At 37.8% G+C, this 18,046-nt stretch overlaps 1 protein-coding gene across 1 annotated transcript in view; it reads right to left on the minus strand.

Moving 5' to 3' along the window:
* Mdfic2 (MyoD family inhibitor domain containing 2) overlaps window positions 1-12,767 on the minus strand; it is a 102,977-nt gene extending 90,210 nt beyond the window's left edge. The window contains exons 1-2 of the mRNA XM_031380938.1: window positions 12,587-12,767; window positions 11,921-12,008 (exon numbers count right to left, since the gene is read on the minus strand). Of these exons, the coding sequence (XP_031236798.1) occupies window positions 11,921-12,008 (88 nt within the window). The 5' untranslated portion in view covers window positions 12,587-12,767. The remainder of the gene's footprint in view (window positions 1-11,920; window positions 12,009-12,586) is intronic.
* Between the last annotated feature and the right edge of the window lie 5,279 nt (window positions 12,768-18,046).

Consider the following 18,046-nt stretch of genomic DNA (forward strand, 5'->3'; position numbering starts at 1 on the left):
CTTCTGCACTAATAACCATTTATCAGAGAGTGCATACCGTATTTGTTCTTTTGTGATTGGCTTACCTTTTTCACTTTTACCTCTATTATTTTCTATACCTACAATTTCTTTGACTGTATTAGCTTATTCTTTACTTTATATACACTATTTTTGAGCACTGAAGTATTTTTGAGCCCAGCATAGTCAGATAGCTCTAACAAAGAGATAAATACACAAAATATAACCATGCCTTTAAGTAACTATCAGTCTCTTATCAATTCTCTTGCACTTAAATCCATTGAGTTAGGAGTGAACTTTCTTACATACCACCTCTTCCTGAAAACCACACTGGCATCAGTTATAGCCACCATGTATGAAATCTGTACTTACTCATCCCATAAAATAACTCTGTTTTCTTGGCAAAGAGAACAAATTAAATAAACATACCTTTAGGGTATGTGTTCAGATTGTATTCAATGCGTATAAAATTATTTTAGTCAATCAGTGTGGCCATATGCCCTTCAGTCTTCCATCATGAAACTTTTCCTGTTATGTGCTTTTGAAGGTTAAACTTGATTCCCAATTAGTATTCTTCAGCCTCAAAAGCCACAAGAATTAGTGATTTCTTCTAATCGTGTGTGAGGGTGATGAGGACTACACTGAGTTCCTGAAGTGAAACTTTGTGTCATGGAATCAGCTATATCATAGAAGTTGCATTTGTTGCCTTGGCTTAGGACCCATAGGCTACACGGTTGCCTTTTAATTTACAAGGGCTGCTCTGTGGATCTCAGAATGTTAAGACCACGCTGACTTTGATAGCTCTAATGTATTCTGTCCTATAAACACACTGCATCTTCAAATTGTGTTACTTAAGGAAAAAGAAAAGAAAAAACCTCAGCATTACTGCCTTCATCACTAAATAATATGCATTTATTAAGGGATGTGAACTCTTTATTATTACCTATATGCTTATCTTTTACTAAACTTTATCATTTTAAAGGAAACTATTACCTATTATTTTTATAATGGCTAGATGATAAAGAACATTAAAATTTCTTTTATGAGACTTAAGAAATCTCATTAATTTTAAAATTATTTTTGTTGTCTTGAAGCCTCTCCTTATTGTAGCTATTTTTATCCAGATCTGCTAAGTCCATTAGTAATGCAAAGGAGGACACATCGCCTTGTCAGTATTCAGAGAGACATCTGTGTCTGTCTAAGGAGTTGGGCATACTCCTTTGACTTAGTGAATGAGATTTTGCTCTGAAAAAGATTCTTCCAAATTAGGTTTGTAATGTCACTGTATTTCAAGTACAGCTAATGAACCTGTGCTTTCCTGATGCCTGGCAACTGTGACACGATGCCAGTATTTCCTTCCTTAGCTGAATTCTAAGTTCCTTGAGCATCCGAACTGTTGTGTCTTCCTGCTGTAATTCTGTGATGAAAACATTTGCTGATTTGATTTATGTAATTTCATATATTTTATCAACTAAATTCCGCTTCTACAGCAGGGATAAGTTATCCTATCTGTGTAGACATGTACACATTGAAGTTAAAAAAATAGCTTGAAGCTATGTGGGAAGGAGGTGTCTTTTATTTTTATGAGTATGTGGTATGAATACAGAATGTGCTACAGTGTTCAGTGTCTAGAGGGGTTTATTTGTATAGACCTTATTTATTACCATTTATTATGTTAGTTATTTTGTGTACAGCTCTGCACATGAGGAAGCATTTGCATGTGTGTATATGGGTGCCAGAAGCATTGGTCTTCAGGCACCTTCCACCATTCTTTTGAGAGAGGATCCCTCAGTGGGCTCCTGTCTTCATGGTTCACCATGAAGAATGATCTAGCTGGCCCTGACTTCCAGGGATCCTCCTGCCTCTGCCTCCCATGCAGTCCTAGGAGTACTGAATTGCCTTGCTCTAACTGGTTCTTCACATGCCTTTTGGGGATTTGAATTGCACTGCTCTAACTGGTTCTTCACGTGCCTTCTGGGGATCTGAATTGCACCGGTCTAACTGGTTCTTCACATGTCTTCTGGGGATCTGAATTGCACTGCTCTATCTAGTTCTTCACATGCCTTCTGGGGATCTGAATTGCACCGGTCTAACTGGTTCTTCACATGCCTTCTGGGGATCTGAATCAAGCTTTCATACTTATAGGCTGACTCTTATGACTGAACTGGCTTCCTCAGCTCTGTATCACTTTTATGAAATTTAACCATGAGGAGATGTTTTCATGAATCTTTTTGTACTTCTGAAAGAAATGCGGTTTCCTTTCATTACTAACTAAAATAGTATGCCTCCTACATAGTATATCCTACTACATTGCAAAGTATGGAGCCAAGTATGGTGATACATAGGATCTCAGCACTTGAGGTAGGAAGATCATGAGTTCATGGTCAATATGAGGTACAAATGCTTTCAGAAGCAGGAGCATCAAAAAAAGAAGGAAGAAGAGGAGGAGGAGGAAGAGAAGGAGGAGGAGGAGGAGGAGGAAGAGGAGGAGGAGGAGGAGGAGAAGGAGAAGGAGAAGGAGAAGAAGAAGAAGAAGAAGAAGAAGAAGAAGAAGAAGAAGAAGAAGAAGAAGAAGAAGAAGAAGAAGAAGAAGAAGAAAGGAGAAGAAGAAGAAAGGAGGAGGAAGAGAAATAACTGCTAAGTAACAAGGACCTACAGTCCTACAGTGCAGGCCATATTGACTGTAATTGGAGACTAGAATTTATGAAATATCGCTCTCACTTCTACAATGCTGCTGCTCTTTTTAAAGCCATGCTAGCATGGGGAGGTGGTGGAGGAGGAAGTCTGCCTCCTGTCTGACATGATACTGCACTTCTATGAGCTGTCCCTTCTGCTTCCTAGAGGTTACACACTGGAAAAACTACTGTCATTGCCCTTGCTTTTTCGGTTTGTTCTACATTTACTTCCTGATGGGCTTAAATAATATCTGAAATCATCGACACCACCTACAGAATGATGTCTTTGTTCTCTCTATTCATATTCCTCCTCCCTCCTTTTTTTTAAACTAATGGTCTGGTGATCACCTCATGCAGGTGCATTTTATTAGCAAGTATTCCCTCTAAATGTGACTCAGAAGCTGAAAGAAATGGGCCATAATCATATAAATGTAAAGTATCTTTGTAGAATTTTCCAGAAATGGAATGTCCTTATCCCTGAGGCATGGAATGTAAGAGACCTTTTCCTCCTCTGACAGTAAGATCACTCTTTCTACTAATGCTGATTAGGTATATCCCATCAGCAACTGTTTTGACACACTCAAAAATGAGTGGTGCTTGGGCGGTCTCTCTTAGAAGGTAGAAATAGCCAGGATCTGCTTGTCTATCATTTTTCTCCTTCTTGTTGAGATAAAATGGACTGGCTCCCGGTCTGTATGGATTGTTTCACTCCTAGTTCATAAAACTGCAATTAATAACGATGAACTAAGATCATTCTGGATTTGATGTACTGTCCCATCCTCATTGAAAGAGAGTCTTTAAATCTGCGGCTGAACAACTTATGAGTCTTCACACTGATTAATTCATCCGGTCAGAGTCTCAAGGCTGACATGGCATCTTCTCAGCCATCCGTTGGGATCAACGTCATCATTTTCCATGAAATGAACTTACTCCTTTATAGGCTTAATGAGAACAAAATTTTAACTGCCAGCTGTAGATGTGCCTCTGGCATTTAATTTGTTGATCTCTGAGAACACAGAAGACCTCATCTTTTCCTGAACTTTCTACACATAAAATAATCTAATATTTGAACTTTAGTTGAAGGGCCAATTCATTTAAAGTAAGTCATCTTTTCTGAAATGTTTAGAGTTCTATTGCCACCATATCAGATTCTTAAGAAAGCCTTTCTCCTCAAGGAGAGAGATGCTGGGAATCCACATTCCACCAGAGAGGCTCTTAGGGTACTTATGATAGGAGGCACTGCAGATCCTCTTATCATTCCTTTTGATGCTAAAACCCAGTTCTCTCTGGAAATGCATCTACTAGATCCTGTCTGTTAAGTCTTTACTAAACAAAAAGGGAAACTTTTGGCTGAAGATGTTGATCTTCCTTTTTAGGGACTTGGAGTCTCAAGGACGGAACTGAAAAGACAGAACTTTATAAAGAGGTCATTTATTCGAGGAGTGGCATCTTGGCTATGTTGTCTCACTCAAGCTCACCAGAGTGAGATCAGTTCTTGTTGTCCATGAACCTCAGCTTTCCTTCTGGGCTGGGAGCCACTCTCCGGCCTTCAATCAATTCAATTCTCATTAAGATAACTATAATCTGCATCTTTAGTATTCCTCTCAATAAATGATGAGATTCTCTTTTAAATTTGCTTGGATCTTAAAAAGCAACCTGCCAACCATTAGTAGCTGTTTATGTTCTTGAAAAAAACATAAAACACAAAGGGATGTATTTTATTGTACTAGGAATCCTATCATTAGTAGGCATTCCCAAAGTGAATATGATCCAGGGACTAGGGGAGGGTCCATATTGTGAGGTCCTCACCCACACCCACAGAGCACGTTTCCTCTGGTCTGCAGATATATTTATTAATCATCCATTTCCTCTGACATATTTATCTTGTGCTGGTACCATCAAGCCTGTGATATTTTTTTCTCCTAAAAGTTTTATATCATTTCCATTGCTTCCATAAGAACAGGCTTCCATGTCTTTGTGTCTGAGGGAAATCTGAAGGGGGGCTTTTCCTTATCTGACTTAACATCTCCTAAATCATCAATGTCCCATAGATAATTCACTCAGGATACTTCTGAAGCAATTTACACCCGAGTTGCTCCACTCACATCATCCACTCTTCTTCCTGTAGTTATTTCCTCTCACATTATTCCTCCATCCCCCCCCTCTCTCTCACACACACACACAATCTCTTAGCATTACTATGATGTTATTACACACCAGGAGCCAGCATTTCACTCCTTTCTTTCCAGTACTTTGCACAGAGGCAGAGACACCAGATTCTTTACATCTTCATCACCTTCATCCCCTTCATCCCCTTCTTTCTTCCTCACTTCCACTGTTATATCCTTTTCCTATTACCATCTTTTGCTAGATGAGGTTCTGAGTACACCTGTGTGAAATTTTCTTCATATCATCTTCCAAACTTTGCATCTATTACCTCCAAAACCTTGCTGGGAGCAACTAGGAGGACTGTAGCCATGACCTTCTGAATCTCAGAAACCAGAATTCTCAGAAACTAATTGTTTTGCTGTTATCCTAAAATAAAATGGATGAAGACTAAGACAGTCCTGTTGCATGTATTTGTGTGACCTCCCAGGACACGTTTTCATGTGTAACTTTCTACTGTCAGCTACACTTGAAAACAATATTGCTGTTATCATTTCTTTAGCCATATTTAGATTATTACAGAATAAATAATAGCTAATGATTCTGTCTCATGTTTAAAGAATAAAATATATCCCAAGTAAAATGTTTCTCAAGATAGGCTATTCAAATGAACCAACAGTTTAAAACACATAATACTGTGGCTTGATTTTTATGCTAGATGTTAAAAAAGAAATCAGTATTTTTGAAATGGGAATCATCTGAGTGGCAGAATTTGCCTGGATTACTATTTAGGCTCTCTAATAAAGCAGCTAGACACAGGAGTTTATTTTAGAAGCAGAAACTTCATTTTTTGCAGGGTTCCCTCACCTTCTATGTTGTGTGTGCACTCAAGAGGAGCCCCACCAAATGGTTACTAAATTGAATACAATTAATATTTTTGAACCGTTTTAATATTCATGACCTAAAATTGATTTTTGAACAAATGAACAACTTACATTCAATGAAAGCGATGCTTTCATTGTGAATGTTGATAAACATAAGTCTGTTACTTTCCCAATGTCATTGCAAATAAACAGAATTTAGGCTGTTGCTTAAACAGAACTTGGGAAATGTGGATTTGGTGGCCTCTTTGCTGTCTTAGAGTAGTTTACATTATTACCCTCTAGTTTTGACTGAAAGATAACATGTGTGTTCAGAAGTCCAGATCACTGCTATTGTGTGCTGAGGGAACATTGAGCTGAGGTTGTTGTTGTTGTTGTTGTTGTTGTTGTTGTTGTTGTTGATGATGATGATGATGATGATGATGATGTTCTCTTCCCTCTGCTTGTGACAGCCAGAAAGAGCCAGCTCCACTAACACAATTTCTGGTAACTGCTCTCTTTAAGGACTGTGTTGCATTTCTTCTGTAGTCTTCATTTCACATCCTGACTTCTATCAAGACTTTGCCCATGAATTAATATACACATCTTTGTGAATAGCAATGGATAGATAAGTGGATACCTCTGCTCATGGAATAATATTTACAAAAAACCCCAGTTACTAGAAAACTATATTAGAAAATATTTAGAGATATAAACTCTGAAAACAGAACCCACAAATGGGTAACCTGCCCATTGAAATAGACCCACACAACCTGGTGTCATTTGTCCTACATGGTATTTGACTGTTGTTATTATTGTTGCCGTGGCTATTATTACTTAATCCTTAGCAATCAGGAGATTTCCCATCAAAATCCAGATTTCCAGTGTCTCCCAAGAATCAGGAAACACTCCAAGAAATTGCGTGCAATTCAAACACTGGTGGTACTGTGATTTTAAACTGTAATGGCCACAATTTCAGGCTCCCATCTCTTTATCTGGATGTTTCTCGTCTGTATCAAATGGTGTAAGGGAGAAGCACTGAAATGCTTACCCAGAATGCTCCCTGACTTAATGGGGTATTGCACACCATCCTATTCCACCTGTAATTTCCACCCCAATTTCTATGTTATATCAATTTCTACTCCATATAGTTTCTCACATCGGGGCCTATTTTCTCCCTGCCCTTGTTATGAGTTTTATCCAGATCTTGCTTTCCCTACTTTGAACTGCTGAAATGATTCATCCTTCACCCTTTCCCCTTCTCCTACCCCATTTTAAGCCCCATGTTTCAATAGACTGATTCTTATCCTCAGATGTGTAGAGCAATATGGAGTCAATGCCTATCTATATGAATCAAGTTGGAACTCACGTAAGTTCCCTCTTCATTTTGGTTAACACACAAATGAATAACAAGCTATTGTACACCAAAGTATTCCCTCTGTCCTCCCTGGTAGTGTGGCTCCCAGCAGGGCTTTGTTTTTCTCACATGGTGACTAGTCCCATCAGCCACCCTGAGTCTATCTACTCTTTTGGGAAGCATCTAATCTTTTCTGTTGCTTATTTCACAACATTTTCCTGTTCTCTCATTATCTCAGAACAAGGATTCCCAAAGGGTAGTACCAAGAAGTCCTATTTCAAAGTAAGTGCTCCTGTTCTTTGGGACGATTTCTATGGATCTACCCTTAATTACTTTTAGGATCAAGAGATCAGAGAGATGATGATACATAGGTATATGGGCAGATAGAGAGTTGGTCTGATGAATTGATAGACAGACAGACAGTATGCCGATATAAAATTAGCTCCATGTTGGGCTGGTGAGATGGCTCAGTGGGTAAGAGCACTGACTGCTCTTCCAAAGGTCCTGAGTTCAAATCCCAGCTACCAGATGGTGGCTCACAACCATCCATAATGAGATCTGATGCCCTCTTCTGGTGTGTCTGAAGACAGCAATAGTGTACTTACATATGATGAATAAATAAAAATCTTTAAAAAAGAATTAGCTCCATGCATAGGTACACAGGTATATAGACAGCTATAAAGACATCATAGAAAGTATAAGTGATAAAAGATAGATAGGTATATAGAGAGATAGATAGATGATAGAGAGATAAGTACATGTGTGATTTGGTGAATGTATGTTAGCTCAACAGGTACATAGACAAATATAGATAAATAATAGAAGGTGGATACATAGATAGATGATTAATAGCTAGCTAGCTAGCTACATAAATAAATATATGCTAGATAGATATGTGTGTGAGTTAATGGATATATAGTTAGCTCAACAGGTATATAGATAGATACAGATAAATAACAGAAGGTGAATATATAGATAGATGATTAATAGACAGACAGGTAGGCAGACAGACAGGTAGATAGATAGATAGATAGATAGATAGATAGATAGATAGATAGATAGATAGATAGATAGATAGATAGATGATAAGTTCATGGATATTGATTCATAGATGCACAGCCATCTTAACCTGAACATTGTGAAGTCTAGCATTTGTAGGTAGCCCTGACACTGGTAGATTTCTACATGGTTTGAGAGAGGAGGAAATAAAGTTCAGTTCATGTTAAAATTAGTATATTTCTAGTGGTGTTGCTCTAACACTGTTTATTGATGATAGCCTTTGGCTATCCTCTTGGCTTTCCTCTGCTCTTTGAGATCACCATGGAAGCTGTCAGCCCACGACCCACACAGGAGAGAGTCAAACTAGAGATTTTCACCAAAATCAAGATGATCAAGCCATCAGCTCCTTGGATGCAGTGTGTTTCCTTTACTGGCCTCTACCATCCTCATACCTTCCCTTCCATGATAGTGCAATAAGTAGATGCTGCCTTATACTGCACTGAGTGCAGACAGGCCTGAGAATGAAAATTTAGAACAGTGCCAGTCTGGAGCAGGGTGATGATGGTGTGTAGGCCTGGGTATATGCTCACTACAGTTAAGCACTCTCTGCGTATCCTGTGTTGACTACCCCAGTGAACACTTGCTTCAGCCCTGCTCACCATAATGGGTTTTTTTTTTTTAACCTAGAGGTCCTGAGTTGGGAAACAGAGAAAAGCACTATTTTTATGTTGTTCATTCAAAGAAAAAAATATTTGCTGAGCAACTTCAAGCATGGTTTTCAATTTTTTTTAAAGCAAAGTGGTAGAGAAGAAGTAGATTTTGATTGAAAAGGAGTTATTATGACAAAATACCTTAATAATATTAATAATAACAACAACAGCAACAACAATAGAGAGATTTTTGAAGTAGGAGACAAGCATCTGAGATTGATTGTAATTCATCAGTCTTACAAGCTTGAGCACAACCCAGATCTCTCTCAACCTCAGTTCCTCAGGTTGTAAAATGGGGACCACTCTATTGCACAGTAGGTTGTATTAGGGAACAAACACAATATCACAAATAATCTGATAAAAGGTGTGTAGTACTTATGAATACATTTCCAAGAGTAAACTAAGCTCTCAAAAAAAAAATACTATTTTCAGTCATGTTTTCAAGAGAACAACAAACACACAAATCACAGAGCCTCATTCTTCATGCAATGCACACAGTCTAACCCCAAGAAGGAAACTAAGGCCAGTGATGGTGAATCAGGAAGATATGGCCACAGCTGGGAAGCAGTCGAACTGAGATTTAAAGCCAAGGGTGCCTTTCTTCTTTCTGAGGATCCTATTAGTCTCCCTGCCTTTTTCCCCAACCCATACACTTTTTTTTAGCAGCAAAATATGAAAGACATTTATGTTCGAAACTAACTCATCCTGATAATTCCCAATTAAGATGTTGTCATCTGGCATCTGGCTCCATTTCCTTTTATGAAATATTGTAAACATAATTTGAGCATAGCTTAAATGAAGTGTCCAAATGGGATAAAAACAGGTCACCTGGGAAATTAGATTTTATAGATTACAAGAATTGAATGCCTAAGTTCTACTTAATGGGCATAATTTTTTTTAAAAAGAAAATTCTTTGGAAACGATTGGTCTATCAGTTTCATCGTTTTTTTCTATATAAGTCTACAGCATGGTGCAATTAAATTCTAAATAAATAATATGAACTTCATGGTATGCAGTAGCAAAGATTCTGCTAATAGACTTGAGATTCACAAGAAAAAAACCTGTATTCTTTGACCCAAGTTCATATTTTTTCCTTTACCTTTAAAAAAGGTTTTCCATATAAAAGATTTTTGGATAAAAATAAATCAGATAATTTTTTAGTTCTAAAATTGTTTGGGCAAATGATTTCAAATATATTTTATATGGTATTCCAGAGATACAAGTGTGTGTGTGTGTGTGTGTGTGTGTGTGTGTGTGTGTGTGTTTGTACCAGAGAAACAGAGATGCAGTAAATGTGTATGTTATAGAGATAGGGAGAGGAAAAGGAGAGATAGATGAGGTATCAGAGAGAGAGAGAGGTAGAAAAGGGAGAAGGAAAAGATGAAGAGTAGGAGGAGAAGAGGGAAGAGAGGGAAAGAGCAAGAGACAGAGAAAAGGGAGGAGTGAGGAGAGAAAAAGAGGGAGAAGAAGGGGGAGATGGAGAGAAAGGGAGATGGAGAGAGGAGAAAGAGAAAGAGAAAGAGAGAAATGGGGAAAGCCAAAAGTTAATGCTGGGTGTCTTCTTTAATTGCTCTGTACCTTACTTTTTGAGACAGGATCTCTTATAGAACCTGGAGCTGACTCCCTGGGTCAGCTCATCTGGCTGTGTCAAACAATCCTCAGGGATCCTCCTCTTTCTGCCTCCTGAGTTCTGAGACATTTGCTGCCATGTGTGACTCCTTATATAGGTATCAGAGATCCAAATTCAAGACTCTCATGCTTGCATGGCAAGCACTTCTTCCTAACCCCCTGAAATAAAGTTTCTTAAGGAGAGGAGCCATAACTTGTAATTGATTATTACCCAATTGGACAAAAGAAATTATTATTATTTTTTTTAGATGAATGCTTTCAAAATGAGGATAGAGACAGGATAGGATTAAGGATTCAAGGGCAGCATGGTAAAGTTGCTTGTTGCCACTGATTTAAACACTGTAGGAAAGCGTTCTTTTGAGCATAGATGTTGTGCTGACAGGGGACTGAACCATCTTTTCTCTTTAGCCTAGCCAGGTGATGGTTAAGCCCATGTACTGTCAAGTTCCATAATCTTGGATCCAGTCCCAGGTCTCACACCATTTAGGCAAGTTCCTTGGTCTCTTTAAGGCTCAGTTTTCCCATTGGTGAATTATTGATAATAATTGCTTCATAGGTTGGTCAGGATGATTCAGCATAAACACCAATAAATGCCAATAAACACGTCAATGTGCCTAATGCCATCGGTATTGTCTGGAATTTGTATCACCTTCTCAAGACATTCCTTAGACTCTCTCTTGACCTTATAAAACAAAAACTGTTCCTTCATAACAGAACGGCTTAATAGCATCATGAAAAAGACGCATATGCCCATTTAGATAAAATATCAAATTGGTTTCCTTTAAGAGGCATAACGATGTCCATAAAAATAAAAAGCTATAAAAACACGGCTTCTAGTAAATAATCATGAGCTTAGACGTATTTTCAGAAGTAACACTAATTCGTACTCATCAAAGGAGAACATATTGATTTGTGTATTTCAAGCAGTGCCCTTACGCATGCTTAGGCCTGTGGTCGCAGCATCCTCCCCTAGGGACGGTAGCTTCTTTAACTGCACTGAATGGTGATTCTATTTGTAGGCATTCTTGCAGACAGCACACCCCCCTCCTTTCTGCAATGATTATTGAATCCTCAAATTACAATGTCTTCTTGGAGCTAAGAAAAATACATCTCCAGCCCCTCCAGACCCTACAGAGCAGTGATCGTCAACCTCTCTAATGCTGCAACCTTTTCATACAGCTCCTCATGTTGTGATATTCCTCAACCAAATAATTACTTTTGTTGCTCTTTCATTACTGTGATTTTGCTATTGTTGTGAATCCAACCTGATATGTGACCCCCCCAAGATGGGGTTGCAACCCACAGGTTGAGAACCACTGCTTTAATGACTATATATCATGTTAAGTCTTTCAAAAATCATGGAATCTGTTTGCTCCAACCCAAAGACTACAGAAGAATTTCAACACTAGAGATTCTTATACTCCAGCCTGGGCCACATGTGGATAAAAACAGAAAGTTGGAATGCTGGACTCATTTGAACTCCAGGGGCGTGCTCCCCCTGTTCCCTCCCCTTAGCCATCTTCTGACTGTAAGCAAAAGCACCATTTTTACTGCAGAAGAAACAAAATCCAGAAGACGACAACTTACCTTCTTTTAACCAAGGAATGCTATTTTTGTCATTTTCAAAATGCTCGGCTGTTCTTACTTTTATCTTTTCCAACTCAATTTCTGACATCTGAGGGGGAAGCAGAATTAGAGATATAAAAAAATTCATGGAGACCACAAATTGTGATAATAGTTTTATGTTTGGAAACTCTCACAATATTATGGAAATTTTTCCTGTCTATGGTGTTGGGAGCTCTGTCTACTGCAGCCTTACCTTTGATCGACTTGTGTCTTTTTAAAATGCCAGCACCAACAACTGAACTTTGCCTGGTACAGTACTTCATTGCTCGGCAACCAAGCCTGCTGTAATATCTTAGAGCTTTGGACATGAGTGAATAGCAGATTTCTAACTAGACTCAGATTTGTCACAAATAAATAAACATTTAGTTACTGTTTAGTTTCTTTTTCATGCCATGTAGATAAGTGTGTTAAAAATTAAAATACAAAGATAGAGAGAGCAATCAAACGTAATAGGACCTTTTCAGGAATTTTATTGGCTAGCATAAGAATCTTATTATCTAAGCATGCTAAAGTGAGCCCCTGACGCTGTCCAAGAGGCCTTTCATACACCTTTAGAGCAGAGCACTTGGCTTTTAGTGCTTTCTTGCTATGCAGGTTCTCTTCAGTTCAGCACTATGGAGTTCTTACCTGTGTGTCTCAAAAGAAGGAAGCCGGAGGTGTGGGACTGGGCTGTGGCGTGCGGCAGCCTCCCTTGTCTCTGGGTGTCCAGCATTCCTCCACTCTGGCAGAAGTGAGCAGAGAGGCAAACACGCTCCCTCCCTGGGTGGTGCTACATTTGTATGGCTGCCAGAAGCATCCAACTTGCGGCTGAGAGTTGTTGGGTTTTTTTTTTTTTTTAAGGTAATATAAAGCCTGTGGTTTAAAACAATAAAACCTCCTCCAAGCTAACACTTATTTAAAATGACACTCTACCAAACAGGCTTAGAACAATGAATTCTTTTTCAAATGGACAGAGTGACTCCTATCCCCATCCTTTCCCACCCACCATTCGTGACTTAGTATTAATATTAAAAGATGCCAAAAGAACATGATTATGCACAAACTATTTGGATTAAAAGAGAGAGACCTCTGAAGCTGAGTCCCCTAGATGTTCATTCTCTGGCTGCCGTTTTGAGAAACATTTTTTTTTTCTTTTCTAACGTAACGTTGAATTTTTAAATTTATCATTTGCAGATATTCTAAAAAGGATTCGGAATGACATTCCAAAGAGCATTAGTCATTATATTCTTAGGTAAGGACAACACTGTTTTTAATGAGAGATAAAATCCTAAGCATGTAGCCCTTGAGTATACATGATAAATAATTCATCCTTCCTAAAAGATGACACTTTTTTTTTTCTTTGTGTCAGTATTTGGTTTGTATCTCGAGGTGGTTGGCCTCCTTTGATATGTTTGCCTGACATAGACATTGTCTGATTATACAGCAGTCATTTCTGCCATCATCCAAACTTTATTCCTTCTCTACTCTGCTCCCAGTTTTCCCATATTTAATCTACCTCAACCAGGCAATTTTCACACAAATGCCACCTTGTTCTTTGGTTCTTTCCATTATGAGTAAGATAAATCTCAGATTGCTTAGACAACCCAAGAAGACCTTGAAAGGTCAGATTTCTCTACCCAAGTCCCAATTTGTTAGAAAGGCCAAACAATTACTTTAATTAAATTTGTGATGACTGTTTTGTCATTAACACTCATAAAAAAAAAAAAAAACTATCTTCACAAGCTTCTCTCTCTTCTCCCTTGAAGAAATGTTGGTATCTTTATATCTAGAAGTGACTATTCCTTTGTCTGATTATACTTAGAATTCTCGATGTAATTGGTCTCTATTTGAGTCTTTCTAAGACCCCTGTCCTGTCTTCCCAACAACGTTATGAACTCCCATAGGATCAACTTCTTTGTCAGTATTTTTTAGTTCTTGCTTGATACTTGACCAGCTAAACAGCAAATTAATGATTGTTAGATGAATAAAAATATTGTATCAAAACTGATGATAGTGTTTTCTTTGTCCCAAAGTTGTAGAATATGCATTATCATTTTGTCTATATTTTCATTTTCCAATAGTTTTAAACCATTGTCCCTAAGAAAATCAAACCATCCATTTGCCATGTTATTGGCACCAGAAAGACTTTTAGTAATAATAATCAGAAATTTTAAAGCAGTGAGCAAGAACAATATAGTGAGTGAAGGAATACAAGGGAAAATATCCACATAGAGGTAATGGGGGTCTATGATGGGAGCAATGGGCTGTGGAATAACTATACATAGAGTTCTTTCTAGATAATTTTCTATTCTGTTTTAATATCAAACCATATTAGTAGTGGTACTCTTCAAATTAAAAGATATTTATTTAGTTTGTCAAAGAGTATTTTGGTCTCCAATAGGTTGTATTTAGGGATATAGTAAGTTGTGCATCTTCTGGAAAGCAGAGAATCATGGGAACACATGTGGGCACTGTGGGATAAATCTTGGTTGTCAACTTGAGTCCTTCTGGAATCAACTAAAACCAAAGCAGCTGGATGCACATAAGAGATATTGTCTTGATTATATCATTTAAGGTGGGGAGAGCCAACCTAAATCTGGCAATTTCTTCTGGTGACAACCCACCTAAAAGGATATGGAAGAATAAAACTTAGTTTTTGCTTTTGTTTGATCTCATTCTCACTGGCAGTTTGATCTATCTTTTGCTGAGGAATTCTTTTGCTCATATTATGACCTATTTCTTTGGGACTCTAACCTAGACTGAAGAACAGTATCTTTCTGGGAATTGCCTATGACTCAGCACCATACTAGAACTACTGATACCTCCAGTCTCATAGACTAAACAACTATTACAATTTTTGCTTTTCCATTGGGATGTGTATATATTTGTGTGTATATGTATATGCTGTATAAGTACATATATGTGTATATGTACATATATATACACATTCCAATGGATGGCATATATATATATGCTGTATGTATATGTATGTATATATATCCTAGATACATATATCTATATTAGATAGATAGATAGATAGATAGATAGATAGATAGATAGATAGATAGACAGACAGACAGACAGACAGACAGACAGATAGATAATCTATCAGTTCTGTTCCTTAGTAAACTCTTGACTTATTAAGATGCCATACATGAACCACAAAATTCTCTGCCTGGATAATGGAATTTGTTTTGGATTGGGATTTTATTCTCTTGGGCTTGACCTTGGAATGAATAAATTGAGGTTGACAGATCCATGCCTGTGAATAAAACAAAATGTGTTTTGAAGCAGTCAGGACAGACTAAAGAACAGTAAACCAATCTGGAACCTAAAAGTGAGAGGCCAGCCTCAGATGTCACTGGAGCCTAGGAACTGATCAGAATCCAGGGTAAGTAAACACCTATCCATCTATCTATCTATCTATCTATCTATCTATCTATCTATCTATCTATCTATCTATCTATCTATGTATCATCTATCTATCTTTTGGCAATGTCTTGTGTAGCTCAGTCTGGCTTCCAAGTTACTATGTTGCTGAAGTTGAATTGAACTTCTGTATTTTTCCCAATTGGTGCTAGGATTAGAAGTGTGTGCTGCCACTGCCACTGGTTTATGCTGTGCTGGGAGCCAAACTCAGGACCTAATGAATTTGCACAAGCACTGTACCAACAACACTACATCCAGAGCCTGACCACATTTTCAAGAGTCCTCTGTTCCAATGATGGCTATTGTGTTCATTTTGAATCATGAATTAAACTGTATTGCACCCAGGGATTCTGTCCCAAGGCTTCTTTTCCTTTCCTTCCCTTTTTCTTTTCAGATGGAGATAACATGAACATTCTCCTGTAATAGTTCCTTTTGTTTAGACCCAAGCCTCCACAGCACTACTTCCTGATCAAAATCTGATCTGGAAATAGAATCTTTGAGGACAAGCTGTCCATCAGAAGACAGGTTTTGCCAAGAACAAAGCAAACAATGTGATCACATTTCAAGCTCCAGCTCTGGTTAAAATAGAATTGAATGCATGCACAAAGTGCCATTTTTAACAAGCAAACCCACCACCACTACCACTGCCACCACCACCACCACCAACAACAACAACAAAATCACCTATGACTATTTTTGACTGTTTAAGAATACCCTTTGTTGTAATTTAGTATTGCTAGTAAAGAAACAAAATTGTATATGTAATGCAAGAATATCTGTCAGTGTGTACCTATGTCAATGACTTCTAATTATTCTAATCTGTAGAATACAGCCTGTGATGGGTAACCTAGGTTGTCAACTTGACTACATTTAAAATCAACTAAAACCCAAGCAACTGGGCATGCCTGTGAGGGTTTTCTTGTTTGGACCGCTTCAGATGGGAAGATCCATTTGAAATCCAGATTATTGGAGATTAGAAGACCCATTCTAAGTCTGTGACAAACTTTCTGGTGGCAACCCACATATAAAGACATGAAAGAAGAAGGTCTTTGCTTTTTGACTATTTGCCTTCTCTATGACTAACAAGTTCATCAACCATGCTACTGAGACATTCTCTCACTGGTATTAGTATGTATGTCTTCAACATTCAAACACAGTCTGAATGTGGGCTGTGGCATCCAGTATCATGGGTCAAACAATTACCAGAATCTTTTTTCTGTTTCCATCGGGAAACAGCCATTATTGGACTATCCAGACTACAGCCTGTAAGCCGCTCTAATAAGTCATATGAATATAAATTATATATATATGCATTTATAGTTATATTTATATGTTTATGTAAGACTATATAGTCATTCTGTCAGTTCTGTTTCCCTAAAGCTCCCTGATTAGTCAGAGCCTAATTTGCGGATTTGTAGGTTGGGTTCAAACTCAAACAAAATGATATAGAAAGGTATACTTCATTGAGAGTATAAATTCTACTACAGATTATAATTGCTAGTATTTAGAATAATTTTTAAATGTCCAATAGCCACTCAGATGTCTAATACATCCCATCAACAATGAATATTTAACAATTCTCTTTGGTCTTTTGTGTCCTTGCTAAGAGAATATACACGTGATTAAACAGTCCTCCAAAGTGTCAAAGGGAAAAGCAAATGACACATGAATGACTAAAATTCCCTATTTACTTCATAGACATTTAAGGGACAGAGAAGGTTAATATTACAAAGCAAAGAAGATCAAGATTTTAAGGATATAAAATGCCATATTTTATCTTTTTTTCCATGCCAGACCATTAGCTAAAGTTGCTTGCCTTGACCAGATTATTTTTACATACTATACTTATTTTCCTTCACTTACACTACTGTTGCTGATGAGCGATGATATAAAAGTGACTGAACTTGACACTTGCCTGAAGGTTTACTATGAAGGTGCATGGTTTCCCTAGGGCTTGTGGCATGCGTTCCTGACTTACTGTGATCCCTTAGGGGAAGTACTCCGGCATGTCAAGTCATGTGCAAGGCACATGCAGGCAATCTGTTCCTGCCTTCTTCTTTCATACCTTACCTCTTGTATACTATGATTCTGGTATGTTTCATACTTGTAAATGTCATAACCACATAAAGATATGTGTATACAGCTGATTTTCTCACAGAAAGTTAAAACAAAATGTTTGCATTGTCATGATTTCTGGTTCTCTTCCTTCTAGGTGGGAATTTTCATCTGAAGCCATTTTTCTTTAACCCAAAAACTTTTCTTCTGAATTTCTTGAGGTCCAAGATAAATTCCCTTAGGTTTTATTGGCCCAAAGATGTCTAGTTTGTTTTCCTTCATGAAGAATATTTATTCTGGATACTGATATTTTTTTTCTTTTTTCTTTTTCTTTTGTAGTCCTGGGAAGTGAATTTAGGGCCCTGTAAGTACTAGGCAAGCACTTGGCTCCTGAGCACTATCCCAGTCTTTTCTTTGTCAGTTTGGAGACAGAATCTCACTAAATTATCCATGCTGGCCTGCACCAGGCTCTCTTAGAATGCCTGGTCTCCTGCTTCAACCTCTCAGGTAGCTGGGGTTACAGGCTCTTGGCACCAGTCCTCGTCTAGATTCTTTTTTTATTTTTAACTTTTATTGCATTATGATGAGAAAAGTTACATGATTTCAATTTATCTGAATTTGTTA

This window comes from Mastomys coucha, unplaced genomic scaffold (genome assembly GCF_008632895.1).
Source record: "Mastomys coucha isolate ucsf_1 unplaced genomic scaffold, UCSF_Mcou_1 pScaffold20, whole genome shotgun sequence".
NCBI lineage: Eukaryota > Metazoa > Chordata > Mammalia > Rodentia > Muridae > Mastomys > Mastomys coucha.